The 18257-nt window shown below is 35.8% G+C and overlaps 1 protein-coding gene across 1 annotated transcript in view; it reads right to left on the bottom strand.

Annotated features, from left to right (window-relative positions):
• Window positions 1-655: 655 nt before the first annotated feature.
• COL21A1 (collagen type XXI alpha 1 chain) overlaps window positions 656-18257 on the bottom strand; it is a 113483-nt gene continuing 95881 nt past the window's right edge. The window contains exons 19-29 of the mRNA XM_074820787.1: window positions 15675-15728; window positions 14298-14351; window positions 13718-13789; window positions 11314-11349; window positions 10576-10620; window positions 8720-8752; window positions 5011-5157; window positions 4859-4913; window positions 4380-4580; window positions 2799-2876; window positions 656-2063 (exon numbers count right to left, since the gene is read on the bottom strand). Of these exons, the coding sequence (XP_074676888.1) occupies window positions 1876-2063; window positions 2799-2876; window positions 4380-4580; window positions 4859-4913; window positions 5011-5157; window positions 8720-8752; window positions 10576-10620; window positions 11314-11349; window positions 13718-13789; window positions 14298-14351; window positions 15675-15728 (963 nt within the window). The 3' untranslated portion in view covers window positions 656-1875. The remainder of the gene's footprint in view (window positions 2064-2798; window positions 2877-4379; window positions 4581-4858; window positions 4914-5010; window positions 5158-8719; window positions 8753-10575; window positions 10621-11313; window positions 11350-13717; window positions 13790-14297; window positions 14352-15674; window positions 15729-18257) is intronic.

The raw sequence follows: 18257 nt of genomic DNA, 5'->3' as shown, positions 1-18257 counted from the left end.
TAAATGTGGATTTAAATTAGCATGCAGTGTGGACAGCTCGGAAAGTTTCTACAAACATGATGGGATCCTTATTCCTTCCCAACCTAGCAACATGTTTCACTTACAGGTCTCAAAAAATAAACAGTGTGAGACTGAATGCAACAAAATAAGAAGTTTCTAGATTCTTTCTTCCACAAATTCAATCAATGCTTGTTCACATGAGCAAAGCCCTACAGCATGTACCGAGGAACACATTTGGGGAGAAAACTTCACACAGAGCTTTATTTCTCAGGTCCATACCAGTATCTTTCAAGAATCATTCGGAGGTTTTCAGACTAGGTTTTATGAGATGCTAATAACTGCACTCTGCTAACCAAGGCTGTGGTTTGGCTAAGCTACCCACTGCAAGCCCCCTTCTGCAGGCCGCAGCTCTGGGCAGGCAGCAGCCCCTGGGCACAGTGCAGCTGGCTGCACTGGCACTCCCTGCCCCGCAGGCAGCAGGAGCCCAACAGAAAGGTGCTGATCCCAGGCATGGTGCTTTCTCCAGAGGAAATGAAAGGATACTGGGGAAAAAGAGCACAGCTGCAAGGTGGAACTATCCCTCCATATATTACAGGCATCGCTCTTTTCTGCGACATAGGCAACTCTTGCAATCGCTTATCAAATCACCACCAGTTCTTTACAAAATTTTATTTTACCTTGAATGTCAAGCATATTACCAAACTCTGATAGTAGGACAACAGAAAAAAACCACATTAGAAGAAGCCACTTATAAAGCATTGGTTAAGTTCAATACAAGACTCTGCCTTAATTTAAGAAACAGATTTTAAATTCTCAGGAACTGAGCCTTTGCTCTTTATGTAAAAGCAAGCAGTACACCTCATTAGCAAAGCATACAATGAAAATTACACATAGCTTGCTTAAAATGCAAAAGGAAACAGCATAACAAACATTGCAGCTAGTCAGCCAGCAGTTAGACCTTTCTCCTTGTAAACCTGCTTCTTCAATTTGGCAAATGCAGTCCTTGAGGAGAAACAGCAAAGGGTATATAACTTAATTATGCAGAACTGTTACACTGGGGTTGTGCAAACATTTTAATTTTTATTTTTGTCAAATCATAGCTACAAGCAAGCTATACCAGTTTTTCACTCTTTTTTTATTTTTTAATGCTGTTTTCATATAAGTTGAATCACCCACATGGAACCTTTTGACTTTTTGTTGCCGACATACCATCTTCAGTAAAACCTTGGCCTTTCTTGAGCCAGGAGTTCTACCCTTGTATTTCACCTTAATTTTTAGCAAAGAGTTGCATGGCAAATTAGGTGATATTACTTCCATAATAAGTCCAGATATTTCTTTTCATTTATAAAAATCTGATATATGCTTTTGCTCACAGAACACTTGGAGCTATGACATATGAAATGTACACAAGCCAATGAGATTCACACACATATGAAGTCAAAGCCAGACACATTCTTTCAAAATCAAATACTGTATATGTCGGCTGCACGTGAAAACTTTCACAGTAATTTATACCTGACCAATACCATTTAAGGCCTAATCCTGCTCCCACTGGCATCTCCAGCAATTTTGCAAAGGAATTCAGTGGTAACAGGAGTATGTTAGGACACTTAAATACTAAATATCAAATATTATTATTAATTGTTTTCCTGTTAAAACTGATGATTTCTTTAAAAACACTTGAGATTCAATCAATGCAAGTTATACAAAAATTGTTGGAGTTTCTTTTCTAAAGGAATGTATAACCTTTGGGTTTATAATGCCAGAGGTACTTTTGTTCCTGCTTATGGGATTATTGCTGGTCGCCTTCCTGAGACTTGAAAGACCATAAAAGACAAGCACCATACCTATTTCTCTAAATTATTGTATCACAAATTAATAATTTGGTCCCTTTCTAAATGGATCTCTCCCCACAATTACACTAAAACATAGTGATGGGTCACAAATTCCAGGGGGTCCAACTGGTCCTGGCATTCCTGGAGTGCCACGATCTCCATCTTTACCGGGCTGCCCACGCTCTCCAGGACGTCCTTCCTTACTCATACCTGGCGGACCTTCAGGACCTTAACGATACACATGCAATGAACAAATACATTACAGAGTATTTTTATTAAAATGAAAACAAGAGCAAGTATCGATCCCTGCTCTTTGGTGAGTACACAGATAACGAAAACTTCATTTTCAGAAAAAGACACTTCTTGTCACAAACTGCTTGTATGTTTATACAAACAATATGATACCTTATTAAGATTTTTTTTTTTAAAGCAGGTGGAAAACACTTTAAATAGAAATAGCTTTTAAACGGAAATATAAAAATCCACTTTAGAACACTGTTATACTTTATCATATAATCTGGAACCACCACGGCATGAATCAGAGTCCTATTTCTATTCATTTCTCTGGTTTTGGATCAGGACCTAATATCTCTTCCAAATGCTCAACTTTGCATTTTGCATGAATACACTGCTGTTAGGAAGAACGTTTTCCTTCACTAAGCAATGTCACATGATTATATCAGGGCTCAGTTTTCAGATAGTGGCTGACTTCAGAAGCCATCTATCAAGAAACAGCAGTCTCAGGAACCAATCTCTGCAAGACCTGTCTTATATTAAATAATGTATTATATGACAATTTAAAAGGCATGCAAGAGACAGACATTAGCCATAAAACATATATGGTACTTAAGATGTGTAAAAACTATTGAAGTTTTGCAAATTATATCAAAATTTTTTCTGAATTACTTTTTTTTAAAAAGTTATTAGCATGTACTGAATCTGCACAGCTGAACCATCCCTCACCTGGAGGTCCTGGGGGGCCTTGGATCCCAGGAACCCCAATTCCTTGATTGCCTTTTGCGCCATTTTTTCCTGGCAGTCCTGTGAAATAGCAAACACATGTATATCTTTGCATACTAAGAATATTTTCATCCAATGAATTAGGAAGTCAGCATTTGATAATACTTATTGCATAAAAAATGCAATAGTTCAAAATCAAATAATGGCATGTAAAATAAGCATTTCCTTGTAACCCACACAGTATGACTGGTTTTTAAATTATCATAATTTCTACTGAATTAAGAGCTGATGTAGCACCTGTTAAGCAGACAGACACTATGAGTTGAGGGAATGGATAATGGGCAATTTAGAAATTTGCCATCATTGCCTTTCCATTGGCAAAGTTTTTAAGAAGTTATATGAAGGAAGTGTAAGGAATTCACCACAGCCTCTGTGGAATACAGAATACATAGACGATCTTCCACAACATATGGCAGAATTAAATCTCCACCAAAGAAATACTGAGAGGGGCAAAATATGTGCTCTCTTACACTAGTACAACCCAATAACTTCAGTTTCTTCATAGAAACATATACCTATTTTTCCAACTCTTTATGGAAGAGCCAGAACTGTTAAGTGTCAGCTCCAGAGGAAAACTGGACATTCTCCTGTTGCAGATGAAATTATAAAAGCACTACAGACAAATCATTACTACATCCAAAATTAATCTGATGTGCTAGGTGACAGTTAGTAAGTTACAAAGAATGTAAATATTTACCAACCATTTGTCTTGGCTACCCTTGGCACATTACTAGTTAGGTCTATTTCATACAGCTTTCCTGATTATTTTATTTTTATGCTATAGGAAACAGAGGCACTGGCTGGGACCAGTTACAAAATTATGGACTTCACCCTGTCTCTTGGTCTAGTTCCAGACTATGTATTCATACTTTAAGTTAAAGTCTGCAAATACATCACAGAAATTAGCTGGAATGCTAGGACAGATGAGTTACCTGAAAGCCTAAACCCTAGCTTGCCTAAAAAGAAACCAGAATGTTTAAGAAAAGCATAAAGAAGTAAAAATCCTTATGAAATAAAAAGAAAAAAAGGAGAAATCTCTGGGAAATCAGAGGGAGAATAAAGGTTGTCGCATGCCACAAATCAGCCTATAAGGTAGCAGATAGTAAATAGCCAGTGAATAAATACTGTTCTTTAAAATAGCAGAAACAGAAGTTTGGAAGAAACCAGAAAACATGGAAATACATCGAAATCCATGTCTAAGCATATTTGATCTAAAAAAAAAAAAATCCAAATGCAGTTAAAAACATTGACTTGAGACTAACAACTCTCTAAAAAGGTCAGAACAAAGCTTGACTATAGTAGAACTGAACACTAGCTATCTTGTTGTGTTCTTGTACTTTCTCTTCTTCTGACATGCGTTATTCATAAGCAGTGAAACATTCACATTGCACAGTGTCCTCAGTTACACTTTGTGATACCAACCCAGCTACTCCCTTACTCCACCCAGTGCTAACTCCATTCAAAACTGGAAGCAGAAAACGAAGTCATAAAGGCCATTAGCACTGTGACACATGCACACCATACCTCTTGTCCCACGAGCTCCAGGGCGACCCGGGATGCCCGTCAGCCCTGGAATGCCATCATTTCCCGGTAAACCAGGAAACCCTCTCGGGCCTTCAGGGCCTCTTGGACCTGGTGGTCCTGGAAGTCCTGGAGAAGCGCTTTGGGATTGACAGTGGTTACAGTTTTGTAGCCTTCCACTCTGGAGGATGGCAGGCAACTGGGCTGGGAGAATTCAAACAAAGAATTGCTTAGAGTGTTGTAACAATAAAATATAAAAGTATTGCCCCCTAGCCACTAATACAAAACCAGTTTCCTCTCTTTAGAGAATATGATACCTTTAGGAAACAAGATGGTAAAGTATGGAAAGTATATTTACATACCTGTAGGAAAACAAGTGATAAATCAGCAATATCTATTTTGCTTTCAAGAAAGCCTATTTATCAGGAAACTTCTTAGCACTTTAAACAAGGAAAAGACAGTAAACAGGCTTTCAAACTTACTTCTCAGTACATCTGAACACACCTCTCGAATAAATTCTTCTGAAAATTCTCGTGCCTAAATTGAACAGAGTACGGTTAAAAAAACCGAGAACGTCCATTTGTTCGCAGTTTTTAAGGCACCCAAAATGACAAGTTTGAGGTCCTATACATACAGGTTTTCCATCTGATCCAGGTGGTCCTGGGGGTCCTCTATCTCCCGGCTGACCTCTGAGACCAGGAGGTCCAACCAAACCCTGGATACCAGATTCTCCTTTTTGTCCACTGATGCCTCGAATGCCTGGATCTCCTTTCTCACCTTTCTGGAATGAAAACCCACAAAAAGCCAACTGTATCTTCACAGACCATTTGGAAGCTAGGTAGCACCAAGCAAACATGTTCTGAGAAAATCTTCATTGATGTTCTTCATAAAATGAATAAAAGTTGTCACTGAAAATTAACTTGACACTGAGATCTATTTTACTAAAATATACTGAAGTTTTCAGATTCTTTAGTATCTGTTTCAGATACAATTATTTATCAAATATGACTAGAAACAAATTACCTTTTTTTTTAAAAAAACTTTAAGGACCCGTTTTACTTACTAATTAATATAAAATAAAATAGTCTTCCTTATTAACATACGGAAGGAAAGGCTTTATTCACTTTTTCATTAGAACTAGATAATTTGTTACAGTACATTAAAATCTTTAGAACGCTGGAAAAATTAGAAGTGAAATTCTGGCATCACTGAAGTTCTTGGCAAGCTTACTATAAAAATCAAGAGTTTTATCCTACGTCTGTAGTGTATAAGACAAAGGAAAAAAATAGTTAAATTTCAGTTAGGGTTTTTTTGGGGTTTTTTTTCTGACATCACTTATTCTCCATATGATTGATAACAACTGTAGTCCATTTGCTTCATTGGAAAAGGTTAAAATAATACTGGAAAATATGTGGATATGTCTTCATCAAAGCAATGGTTCTTCTATGTATGGAATTACCTACTGTAACAGTTCACATGGAACTCTTTCCCTATGATGGAGCCAACAAAACATCAGTGCAACATAATTTGGTACGTGCTCAAGATTAAAGTTAGTATACTATATTTGCTCCCTGATGAGTTTTTTCCTTCCATTTTTGCACAGCTTTTGCATACTGTTATCAGTTGCTTCAAAATTTTCTTTTGCCCTTTCCAACCATTTTAGATGGAATTATGGAAACAAGGCAGTAGGATTACTATTTATGACAAAACTTATTGGAGCACATAAGGCAAGTTTAAGCAGCATTCAGGCATACAGTCCTCATAGACTTACACTGAATTTTAAATTATGGTATTTATATTGTTTTGTATCATTCTATATAGTACTTATCAAATTTTTTTACATCAGAAAACTTCAAAGCTTTCTGGCTTGGTCTAAATTAGTAACAATGCCCAGAGTTCTCCACATGAATTATTACAGGGTAGCAAGCTTCAAATTCAGTACTGGATTAATAGTTTTATGCAGAGAGCTAGTCACTAAATAAGGCAGATAGTCTTTCATCTTAAAAAAACAGAGAAATGAGACAAAATGTGAGAGATGTCAGCCAAGTGCCTAAGAGTCCTGCTGGAAAGATGGTCTACCAGTAAGATGCCATACATGAACTGAACAGCAGTCCATACCTTATTCCCACTACAAAAATTATACACTAAATCAGAACTGACTTTTTCTAAGGTTGTAATTGTATTTTATTTTCTTGATACTGTCAACTTGAATGCTGTAGTCATAGAGAATTGATACTCTTAGCTACACCATATAGATTTGTACTTGTTCATTTCTATTACATAATTACAAATGTTTTTTTAATTTAACAGAGTCAGCAAGCTCAGAGATAAACATATGGAGCATATGTTGCTGCCTGTGGCTATACTAGAAGCTATATGTGCAGGAATCTGAAAATTATGCTGTTCTTGTAGCTAGAAGTTACTTAATTTTGATTACTTTTATAGCTATGGACTATGTTTACATAAAAGACATCTGACTTGCAAGTTGATTTATTTTAAAGGAGCTAGAAAGCATTAAGAACCAGTGAAATATTGGGAAAATGGCATCTATTATAGGCAAACATTACAGGCAAGAAGCCAGTACAAAACCACCAGGACAAAACATTGGAAGCATCAGCACAACTGCCTGCAGAACTTGCCAAAAAGCAAATGAAACTGCTGAGGGAACATTTTCTGCAGTATATCTTGGTCTTGTAATGCTCAGCCACATCCCATGTGTGGCCTTGTTTGTTGACCCTTGCTATTGGCAAAGAAAATTAAAAAAAAAAAAAAAAAAAAAAGGAAAAGAGCTCAATAAGCACTAAGAATTCCAGACTGCAGAAACTTTTTATAGAGGAGTCGGAGTCTAACAAAAAGCAACATATTTTATAAAAATAGAAAATAAACTCATTTTATAGGTCTGATAAGTAATAACAACTACATCATTATATCTTAGTGTATAGTAAGAATATTTTTTAAAGGATTTTTCAGAAGAAATGTATTATTACCATGATTTACAATATTTAAAGAGGCTAGTTCAATAGTATACAAGGAATCTTTTACCAATTTTAGCAGTGATTTAGCAAAACACCTATAAGCCAAACTGTAATTTAAAGTATTTTATGGAACCACATCAGCATATAGGGCAATTTATATGTTTAAATGCATAAAATTATTTAATTATCAGAATTGAGCTTCCAGTTAATATGTCCAGTTACTGATATGCAACAATGCTTTAAGGAAAAAGGGTTGAACAAAGATATCTCTAACTAAAGGTGAAGGAGAATTATATCAATGGGACAGTGTGTACCCTGATTTCACCAAATATTGGAATAAATAAAACATAACTAACAAAGTTGGTCTTTTAAATATCCATTTTTAAACAACATGCAATACAAAGATTAAAAGGTCTGGCCATAAATATATCTCTACATTAGCCAAACACAAGGACAAAAAAAAAAATTGCTGGGACTTCTAAAAATATTCTGGAGAGCAACAAATGCAGTTTCTGACAGACCAAGAGAAGTCTGAGCAGGCTTCCCCTTACGCCCCTCAAGTTTCAGGCTGAGCTGAATTAGTTCTGTATAAGCTTACTAGTAGAGAGAAAGAATTCTGCCCTGCATTTTCTGATTCAGTCTCAAAGACAGAATTCTCTAAAAAAAAACCCTTTGTAAAGGCTTCGCCATATTCCTTTTCATTAGCTTTGAAAAAAAGAAATCTCACTAGTGAAGGTTAAAACAGACAAGACAAATAGTTTAGCTGTGGAAGTCTTTACCACAGACTTTTATAGAAGCTGAAAATACAGTATATCAGCACAGTTTAATAGGAATTAGGCAAATTCAAGATTGATATTAAATTCAATGGTCTTGATCTCTAGCTTAAATGCCCCTGATTTGTTGACTGCCAAAAAGAGTGAAGGTATACAAGGTGAAGGAACTTTGTGTATGGTGCCCCTTATTTTTGTATCCTGCCCTGCTGTTATTTGCTGCTGCTGAATAATATGGATCATTTTGATCAAGTATTCTGTATTCTTTTATGAACACTTTTTTTTCTTTAATAATTTGCTTTCTTCAACTAGCTCCTACACAGTTTTGTTTGTTTGTTTGTTTAATTCTCTTAATGTATATACCTGGCTTCAATTATTTTTTTAATCTTTCATTTCATTAAATATATATTCCACTATGTCTCTTTTTAACTAATACTTCTTTCTGTCTCTGATATTTCTCAACTCATTTCTCTTCTGTTACTTATAGAGATGTGAGTATGGAAGTAAGACTGTAAACATGCATTTTACAGATCACACAACTTGCAGAAACAAATGGAATAATTTTGTAATACTATATTTGTAATTACAAAATACTTACCTCTCCTTGTTCTCCACTCAATCCTTCTACTCCCTTTAGGAATTAATATGAAAAAAAAAAGAATTAAAAAAGCAAGATGAGCCAAATTACTTGGAAAGAAAAAAAACTTTGTGTTCTAATAGAAGGAAACTCCTGATTCTACCTGTTTAACACCGTCTTACTAGACAGAAATCAAGTTCAGAGTCTTTGAAATATAAACTCAGTTTGTAAGCAAGCCAGACTTTGCATGCTGGCAAAAGGTTTTGGTGTCATTTCTGCCAAGTAGTTCAAGGGTGTTATTGATCATTAAATTCCGTGACAATGTGGCAGTTCAATGCAGGCTTTTTCACTTTTCTCATATACTCCTATGAACAAAGGAATCTGTATTGTAACTTTGAGAAGTCCTGGAGGCTTCACAAACCTTGGAAGGACTTAACACTGTCTACCAGAAGTATTTGAGTGACTGATTTTTTGGTTGCTGACCAAACTAGATAAGCATGGGAAACAACTTTAGATCAAGCCTTTATTATTTTTTCAGCCTTCTCCTAAAAAAAAAAAAAAAAAAAAAGCAAACAACAGCAATTCAGTTGCATCATTCTATGTGAAAAAAAAAATTGTTTTCTTTCACTATCACTTTGCTTTATCTTATGATCAAAATAATAAATACATGAAAAATTTGTCCATTATTTGCAAAGGAAAAAACCAGAAAGTTTAATTTGCAAAATGTTAGAGTAGGACATTACATTTGGTTAAAATCAATGATTGACCTTTTAGTTTAAACTATTTCTTTCCAAAACTATCTGCTCAACTTTACTACTGACTCCTGTCAACCTACATATTGCTGAGAGGGAAAAAATGTCTAACATACAATCTAGATCTCCTGTCCATGCTCCACTGGAATCAGCTCCTTCTGGCTAGACAGACAGCTGTATTGATGTCGTAATTCTGAAAAAAGCAACTGTGACTTCCTTCCAAGTCTAGTTTCAGATATGTACCTCTAACAAATACTTCTCTGTTTAGACACGACATAGATTATGAAGTTAACAATTATTTATAAATACTAACAGTTATTTTCTGTGGTATAACAAGATAGCCAACTATGACACAATCAAAATACATTGGCCCCGAGTTAAAGAGAAACAACTGGATCTCACTGATTTGCAGCTGAAACAGGAAACATCTGTAATTTATGAGCACAGAAGATGTCAGTAATGACTCCCAGTACTCCTAGGAAGTAATGAACTACACGAAAGTGTAGCATAGTACGTGCAAAATCTTAATATCTGAAGCATCATTCTTACAACCTTTACACAAAAGCCACTTTGTGCTGTTACCTGCATTTTATATTATTTATAACAGTGTCATGAAAATTTTCCATAATTAAGGATTTAATAAAATAATCCAGAAAAATGTACTTCCAGTCTGTTTCTCAAGATTTAATATCCCAGAACCACAGAAACATGTAGGTTGGAAGGGACCTCCATGGGTTCAACTTCCTTTTCAGAACAGATACAGCTAGAGCAGGCTGCTCAACGCCCTGTCCAGACAGGCTTTGCCACATTCTCTGTGAGCAGCCTGCTCCAGTGTTTGACCACCCTCAAAGCAAAATGCTTTTCCCATGTATCAAGTTGGTATTTGTGTCCATTTTCCACTGTGCACAGCCAAGAAAAGTGTGGCTCCATCTTCTCTATATGTGTTGTATTTGTTACTTTAAAACACTAAGGTTGTTTAAGAGGCAATTTATATAACTATGTAATCATGTTATACATAAATATATTTCACCTGATGCAAAGAACTATCCATGTTGATTGAAGTAATCTTAAGAAACAAATATGAATCATAGGTCTCTTGAACTAGGATCGCTATTTTAACAGTACCTGTAAGCCTGGATTTCCTTGTCTTCCTTTTTCTCCTTTCAGTCCCTTCAGAAAAGCACATTTTCTTAAAATATATATTTATCTGAGAGACAATTAAAGTATCAAAAATAACACAGAGAAGTAAACCCTAAAATCTCATCCTAAACCAGGCCCAATCAATCTGAAAAGTTACTCTTCAAGAGGTTAGAGCAGAAACTGTGCAGAAGGATATAGTTTCTACTCTGAATAGAGAGGAGCCAAGTTAGGATCTGAGTAATGACATGATGCTCTTCTTTTTCTTGTAGGTATTTCCATAACTTTTAGATAACAAGAAGGAAAATCCCACTTGCTATAATACAGTAGGCAGGCAGAGGCCAGGTGGCGATACTTTGACTATGAGCGATTATGTGATCCCACCGTGCCCGGGGCAGGCAGGGACAGAACCCGTCCTGGGGCACTGCTGGGTCATGTCCCAGCCCCCTGCAGCAGCAGCACAACCCGCATCCCTGAGCCCGCACCATTGCTAGGACCACACAGCTCTGCACCAAATGACAATAGCCTGCTCAGCCTCAGAAACGCAGCTGGGAATTCCTACTGGGCATACTGGGAAGTTTTCCTTGAAGATTTAGGGTTCACTGCTGCTGTTCTTCAAGCAAACCTTCTGTGGAGCTTAATCTTAAGAAAAGCTCCTGAATTAACACCTAAGACTTGTATTGATAGTGTTGCCAGATGATTTCAGTAGAAATAAAGTTGATATACCTGGATACCACTTTCACCTTGGTTTCCTTTGTCCCCCTGTAAAATATTAGAAGAAAAGTCTCCACTGTACCATGATTCATCTCAAAGACATGTAGTCTGTGTTTTAACACAGTAAATACAAGAGAAGGATCTAATAGCTTTTATTTATACTGAATAAAAACAAATCACTTTATCCCCATGTACACAAACACTGAGAAAAGTACAGAAAGTTACACTAAAGAGGGGAATTTGTCATAGAAAGAACTATCAAAAAGAAAAATGGATACTCATATACCAAGTTAAAATTTAAAAATACAACACAATGAGGTGGCAAATCCAGCAGGACTTTATCCACTCAGTGTATGGGAGTGGAGAGGATGCAGGCAGGGAGGGGGGCAGTATTTCTGACGGGTTAAATTTCATCTGAATGCTAACCAGTAAGTATGCTTGCCTTTACCCACAGAGAACAGAGTATAAATAATTTCTGTAACACTTACTATAAACCCACTGAATGCAGAAGTTATACACGACACACCAAAGAAAAAAATATTTTAATCAGAAAAAAATTTATTTTTAAATTTACTCAAAACTGTGTAAGGACTAAGTTCCACTTCCACCCACTCCTTTTGAGCTTCATCGAAATGTTTATAGTAGATAAACATTAGTGGGGTGATTGGCAATCAGACAGTGCAAATGGTACTTAAAAGGCAGGTATCAAGGTTTATCAAGTTGTCTGAACATCACCTAGTTGACACCGGACAGAAACAGGCATCTCTTGAAAACCATTCATGCCAATTAACAAGAGAGGTATAAAATATGTACCACCAGAACATGCATATCTCTCTTCATTGACTGAAAAGGAAACTTAAAGTTATGGGAGATGGCTCCTGCCCTAACTCTGACCTCTTAAATCAGTATGATTCTGTTTAAATGGTCATGAATCAAAATGTTGGGCTGAGAACATAGCAACTCATAAAACAAGACAGATCTGTGGGGGAGGTACAAAACTGCATTTAATAAAGAAAAGAATTAGGTTGGAGATTTTTGGATCCATTTTGCCAGTCTTCTTGAAAGAGCCAAACATGTGTGTGTTTGGTTGTTTTTTGAGAAAGAGAATGTTTAGTTAAACACTGAACAGTAGTAAAGAGGAGATTTTGGCCATGGCAAATATTTTCCTGATTGAAAATCCCAGAACATAAGAGGGTATTTATGCCAGCTGTATTTGGTTGTATTGTACTTGAATGTAAAATATTTGGTTTGGTTTCAAGTTTTAAAATAAGCTATAGCTGAAAGGCTTCACTGTCAGATGCCCAAATTGCACCTTTTTTCCTGAATAATTCAAGAGTTTGTCATACTTATGACTTGTAACTCCAGTTAACCAGCGATATATATTCTGACTTGCATCTTTATATGAAATGAATAACGGCTTTTGCAAGGGCATCTTCAGTTTAAAATTTGGAGAGGTTCCATAAATTTAACAAAAATCTCCCTTCTTAAAATCAGTATTATTGTCTTGGTACATGTATCTTACATGATCTTAGATACCGAAACTGAATATATGGTGATAATGAAACTAACTGAACTATTGTTAAGACACTGACTTAAGTCACTCTTCCACTGGACTTCAGTACATTTTGAAAGACTTAAGCCAGGAAATCTTTGTCCTTATGTGCTCTGGAAATCACTGCTTTGAAACTGGTCAGAAGACTAATTTTTGTACATCTTGTCTTGGAAAATGGAACTCAGGTTCCATTATCTCATTTAGCTGAGAAAACCTCATCTAAATTTGGATCATTCTCTAGCCTTCACTGACCTGGGACTTGATTCAGCTGTCTAAACATAGGCATTTAAGATGCTCTAGGCAACCCAAGGCACTCCCATGTGTGTCTACTGACATACGAAATAGTCTAGCATACCTAAGACATCCATACATGGCTGTCATATATGACACTGGACATACAGGAAACCTGTGCCCTTCGGGAGCAGAAGCTGAAGTCTAGTGGAATACCTCTGCACTGGATTTTCATAAAACGTTAAATATAACACCACCCTTTTAACTTACTGCTTCTTTACCCTCAAATCTTTCTTTCCATAGTGAAGTACCTGATTCAACCCTATTTCTGTAATGCCCTTATATGAAGGGCTTCATCCTTCACAAGGTAGTCCTCTACATTGCTGGTAATACCACATTTCATTAATACCTATGTCATAGCATTTTAGGTTGACAGTTTCTCCATTTTGGCCATTCACTCCTCCCTATGAAAAATGACTGTTTTTCTAAAGAATGGAACTTCCAAATTATAGCAACTATTCTCTAATAATAATGATGCATTTAGAAAAAGGATTTCCTTTAATAATGATCACTTATAAGAAAAGCACTTACAATAAAAGATGCAATTAAGATAAAACTGGAAAAAATACTTACCTTTATACCCTGGGTACCAGGAATGCCCGGGTAGCCTGGTTCACCTGGAGCACCTGGTACTCCTAGTTCTCCCTAAGTAATACAATAGCTCTGTGTCAGTGATGTGCTTTGTGTAAAAACATATATTGCATGTTTTCTCAAGGTCACATGATAAGCTTTGGCTACAGTATTTTGAAATTTTGTAACTGAGGACGGTTGAAATGTCTGGAAAATTTCTGAGGGGATGTTGAATACAGAGAAGCCACAAAAGGACTCTTAATCACAGTCTTCCAGCATCTCTATTTTTTAATTGCCTTTTAATACAGTTGATGTTGATTTTTCATAATTATACAAATAAAACTATCTGAAGTAATGGCAGTGTTTGCAGGTTTGAACTTCAAGAACAGCTGACTTACATTGCCTAAAATCTAGTATAAAATTAGTAAGGATAAGCCATCAAATGGATTCTGATGCAATTTTAAGTTAACTACTGTTTTATTTTGAAACAAATTGCCTTGTAACTAATCATGGAAAATCAGTAAATCATGGAAAAGTAAATCAATCCCTTGTTTAACTAGAATACTTCCAGATTCATATTTACCTTGGCTCCTGATGATCCTGGTTTTCCCTGTATTCCAGGTTCGCCTTTATCACCCTATACAACAATGTAAGAGTGTGGCTGATACATCAGTATGTTTCATCCCATGTGGTATGACTAGCAAACATAAACAGACACTGCTGGGAAATTGGCTCTTAAAAACAGACACAGGTAGTGACTGGAAGGCTAGAGTTCTGTTCCCTTACAAGAAACCTGAAGTTTCAACTTCCTCTCAGGAAAGATGAGCTACTGATGACAAAATGTGATCTGCCAGACTCTGCTCACCTGTCCTTGCCCCACCTGCTGCATTTTCCTTGCCCAGTCATACCATGTCTATGTGTACTGACTTCACATTTCCACCATCTTATTTAATAAAACTCTGAGAATCCTCAGACCTGTCTGAGCCAAAATATTTATTTATGTTTTGGTTTTTACTGTAGCCTATGAAATTAGGCATATATTCACTACAAGGATTTTAATTAAAATCTAAGAATTATTGATTATTTCATGATGCTCTTCTGTAAGCACGAGCTTATTAAGAATGATTCTGTAAGAATCAGCTTGTATTCTGAATGAGCGATAAATATACAAAAGCAATTTTTACAAATGAAAATAAAGCTAATTAACTTTTTGTCATTTCATAGGTATTCAATCTTCTTGACCATAGCAAACACTGACCACTTTAAAAAATGTTACCTTCAGTATACAATTTTAAATAAGTACATATGTACTACTGGATATAAAATGACGTATGGGTAGAAATGGAGCTAAATGTAAGTACGAAGTTCAGGGAAGGGATTCTATATTCTTAAATATTCTCTAGGACATACAATTCAGTGCTTACTGGCCAAAACTCATCCTGGATTAAATTAAAAGGTTACACTAACAGATCTGGATTTACAGTATCTATTTTAGTTTCTGAGAGCATGGGTCAAATTAATTCTTGCTGTAGCTGCAGTGCAATCAATAAAGTTACATCTGAAATAAATTTGGCTCCTTGGGTGGAAAAAGCAGCATGTAATGTTATTTAACACAATTAAAATATAAATAAATGTAACATGGGCAGAAAGTTCTGATGTATATACTGAGAATTATCTGGCTCCCAGCATTGCAGAACATTTTCCAGAACTGCGAAGCTGCAACAAAGTCTCATGACCATTTCTGTAATTGCTCCAAACCTCATGGGATGACAGGCACCATTTACTGAGCTATATTAAGCTCTCTTGAGACTGAACTATCATATAAGGTAATATAGGGAACATCATACAGCTACTCATCAATATTCAATGTACCAAAAAATTAGCTGCAAAATCCTGGCATTTTGTCATCTATAAAGCAGTCATTTATCAAAGTCACAAGCAAACTAACACAAACACTTACCTTAGGCCCAGGAGCTCCAGGTAGACCAAATGAGCCTTCTGGTCCCATCAAACCCTATTTATTTGTGAAAAAGGAAGAGACATTTCTGTACTCTGTAGAGGAATAATGGCTTCAGTATAGTGTATTAGTAGTATTAGTATTATACTTCTATAAACAGGACAGGAAATATAATGTCCTTCAACATACTACTATACAGGCTGTAGCTCTGATAGAGCTCAGTGGATTATTTAGACCTTCTATGGCCTTAGGAACGGCTACTGTGCAATGGAAAAAAACATGCAGGAAAAAAGCACAGAGGTGTTATGAAATACTCCTGAGAGAAAAAATTCTGCAACTCAAAACCCCATCTGTATGATCTAATCTTTAACATATCTTTAACATGTCCTTAGCTATAATTCAAAGTGCCACAAGAGTTTCTAGTTTCCATTTAGGGTTCCCAGAAGCAGCAAAAGTGCATGTGGCATTTTGTAATTCTCTGCCTTCTTTCTGACTGTGTGTCCCTCAAAGGCTGCCATGCCTTGACTCCTTTTGCAAACTTTGTGGAGATTTAGGGAGCAGTTAACTTTGGGACCACACCTTTGCATCTTCTGCAGTATCTTCAGTATTGAACTGTTCATTCAAGAACCCAGTAGCTTCTGCCATCTCAGATCATGACACTTCAGCACATGTACAAAGCCAGAACATTGCCAAAACAGTCCCTTGGACTCCTCTCATAAAGAGGAGTTCGTAAAGGCATGTTTAGTTGTCTTTGTTCCATACATAAGAGCTAAAGGGAGTTAAACCATCAAATGGCTGGCTTTCTTAATTTCTGTTTAAAGCTACTCTCAAGCATATATTAGAAAATAAATATTCTTAAAAATTGTACTTTCCAGGAAGGAATTCCCATTTATAGTATTTTCCACATCTGGTATTAATGTATGTCTTTCTCACCACTTCATCTCACTTCACTTTGACTCTAGAACTGCATGCGTCAATAAAAACAATATATTATTGTTCTATTTGGACTTACATATATACTCTGAAATACGATCTGCTGTAAGAGCATACTTAAGACACAGCATAAAATAATAATATAGAAAGTCAAACAATTAAATAAGGCCTGGAAATCTAACCTGTCAGAGATTAATTTTTATCAATGATTCTAACTGATACTATTTTCAAAACCTACTGTTATTATTGTTATTTAATCTTTGTTTTCATATAGATAAAAACAACTACCTTTCATTTAGTACTAAAAGTAAGGAACTATTCAGTTCCATGACATTATCTCAGACCTGCTTCAAAAGTTACATGTGATCAAAAATAAAAGTATGTCTACAGTAATTTGTTACACTGATTGTAACTCAGTTTTGCCAAAAAAAAAATATTAACTTTCTTTGCTAAAACTAAAAAGGATGGCTTTGTTTTTACAAATACAAGAGAAAATTCAGAATATTTGGAACAAGAAGTAATTCTTTGTAGCCAGGGTTTTCAGTATTTCATCAATTTTCTGGTGTTTCACCTGTGCTTTACTGTTAACTGAGGCAGTACGGATTAACTCAGGTTTCTTTCCTGCTCTGCTGTAAGAAAGTACTGGTCATCAAAACTTTCCATTAATAAACACAGCAACCTGCTCTTTAGGCCACATACACAGGTCTGTGAATACAAATAAATGGTATTAATCACAAGACTAAAACTTAAGCAACTTTGCTGCCAATTTTCCTCAGTATCAGACTTTTCCCATTCAGTCAACTGCACATGAAAATTCTTCTATTATACTTCAATTTCTCTAAAATAACTAATAATATATCAAATAATTTAAAACACTTTCCTGAACTTTGAAGATTAGATCTGCTTGTTCTTACCTACATAGAAAATCAGTAATCTTATTAAAGATGATACAGTTAATCTAGTGTAATCTATTGTTTTGTAAATAAAGGTGTACTATACCCTATGTAATTTCTTTCATAGTTTTGGAATAGAAATTACCAATTCCTCTCCAGCTGGAGTGAAGTTTCTGAGGTCTGCTTCCACCCATAACCTAAGAGACAGTGTATTCCCATTAACCATTTGCTTATGGTCTATATACAGCACCAGCTTTGTTACAGCAAGCGTAAGAAAATATTCATTTGGTTTTGGAACCTAACCTTGATTATATTAAGACTGTCTTAATTCACATGCACATTAGGCCTGCTTCTTCACTTTTCTTCTTTTTATTTACACAGCAAAGTAAGGTTTTATTAATTTTCATTTCACTGTAAGGCTTAATTCAATTTGGTTGTTTTAAATCAAATTTCATGTTACGTACTGACATCCTTACTTATGAAATACAGCTCTCTTCATTGTGTGTATTTTTTTTGTACTCCTTGAAAGCTACCTTCCTTTTCCAAAAAACTTTGTGAAATTATTATTTTCTTCTCAGATTTGTGTTCTGTGCTCATTACTAACGTGTTAATCAGTAGAGAAAAGTAAGCACAAGTTTAGGGACTGATACTGGAAAGAGATGAGAAATGAGACTGGGGGATTTCCGTCTCCTTTCACATTGCCACCTCAGTGTAGCCCTGTGTTTCAAGTTATGTAACACACTGAGAGCCTACCCAATAC

Source organism: Strix aluco, chromosome 3 (genome assembly GCF_031877795.1).
Source record: "Strix aluco isolate bStrAlu1 chromosome 3, bStrAlu1.hap1, whole genome shotgun sequence".
NCBI lineage: Eukaryota > Metazoa > Chordata > Aves > Strigiformes > Strigidae > Strix > Strix aluco.
The sequence above is the reverse complement of the archived record's forward strand: the minus strand, read 5'-3'. Positions and strand labels throughout refer to the sequence as shown.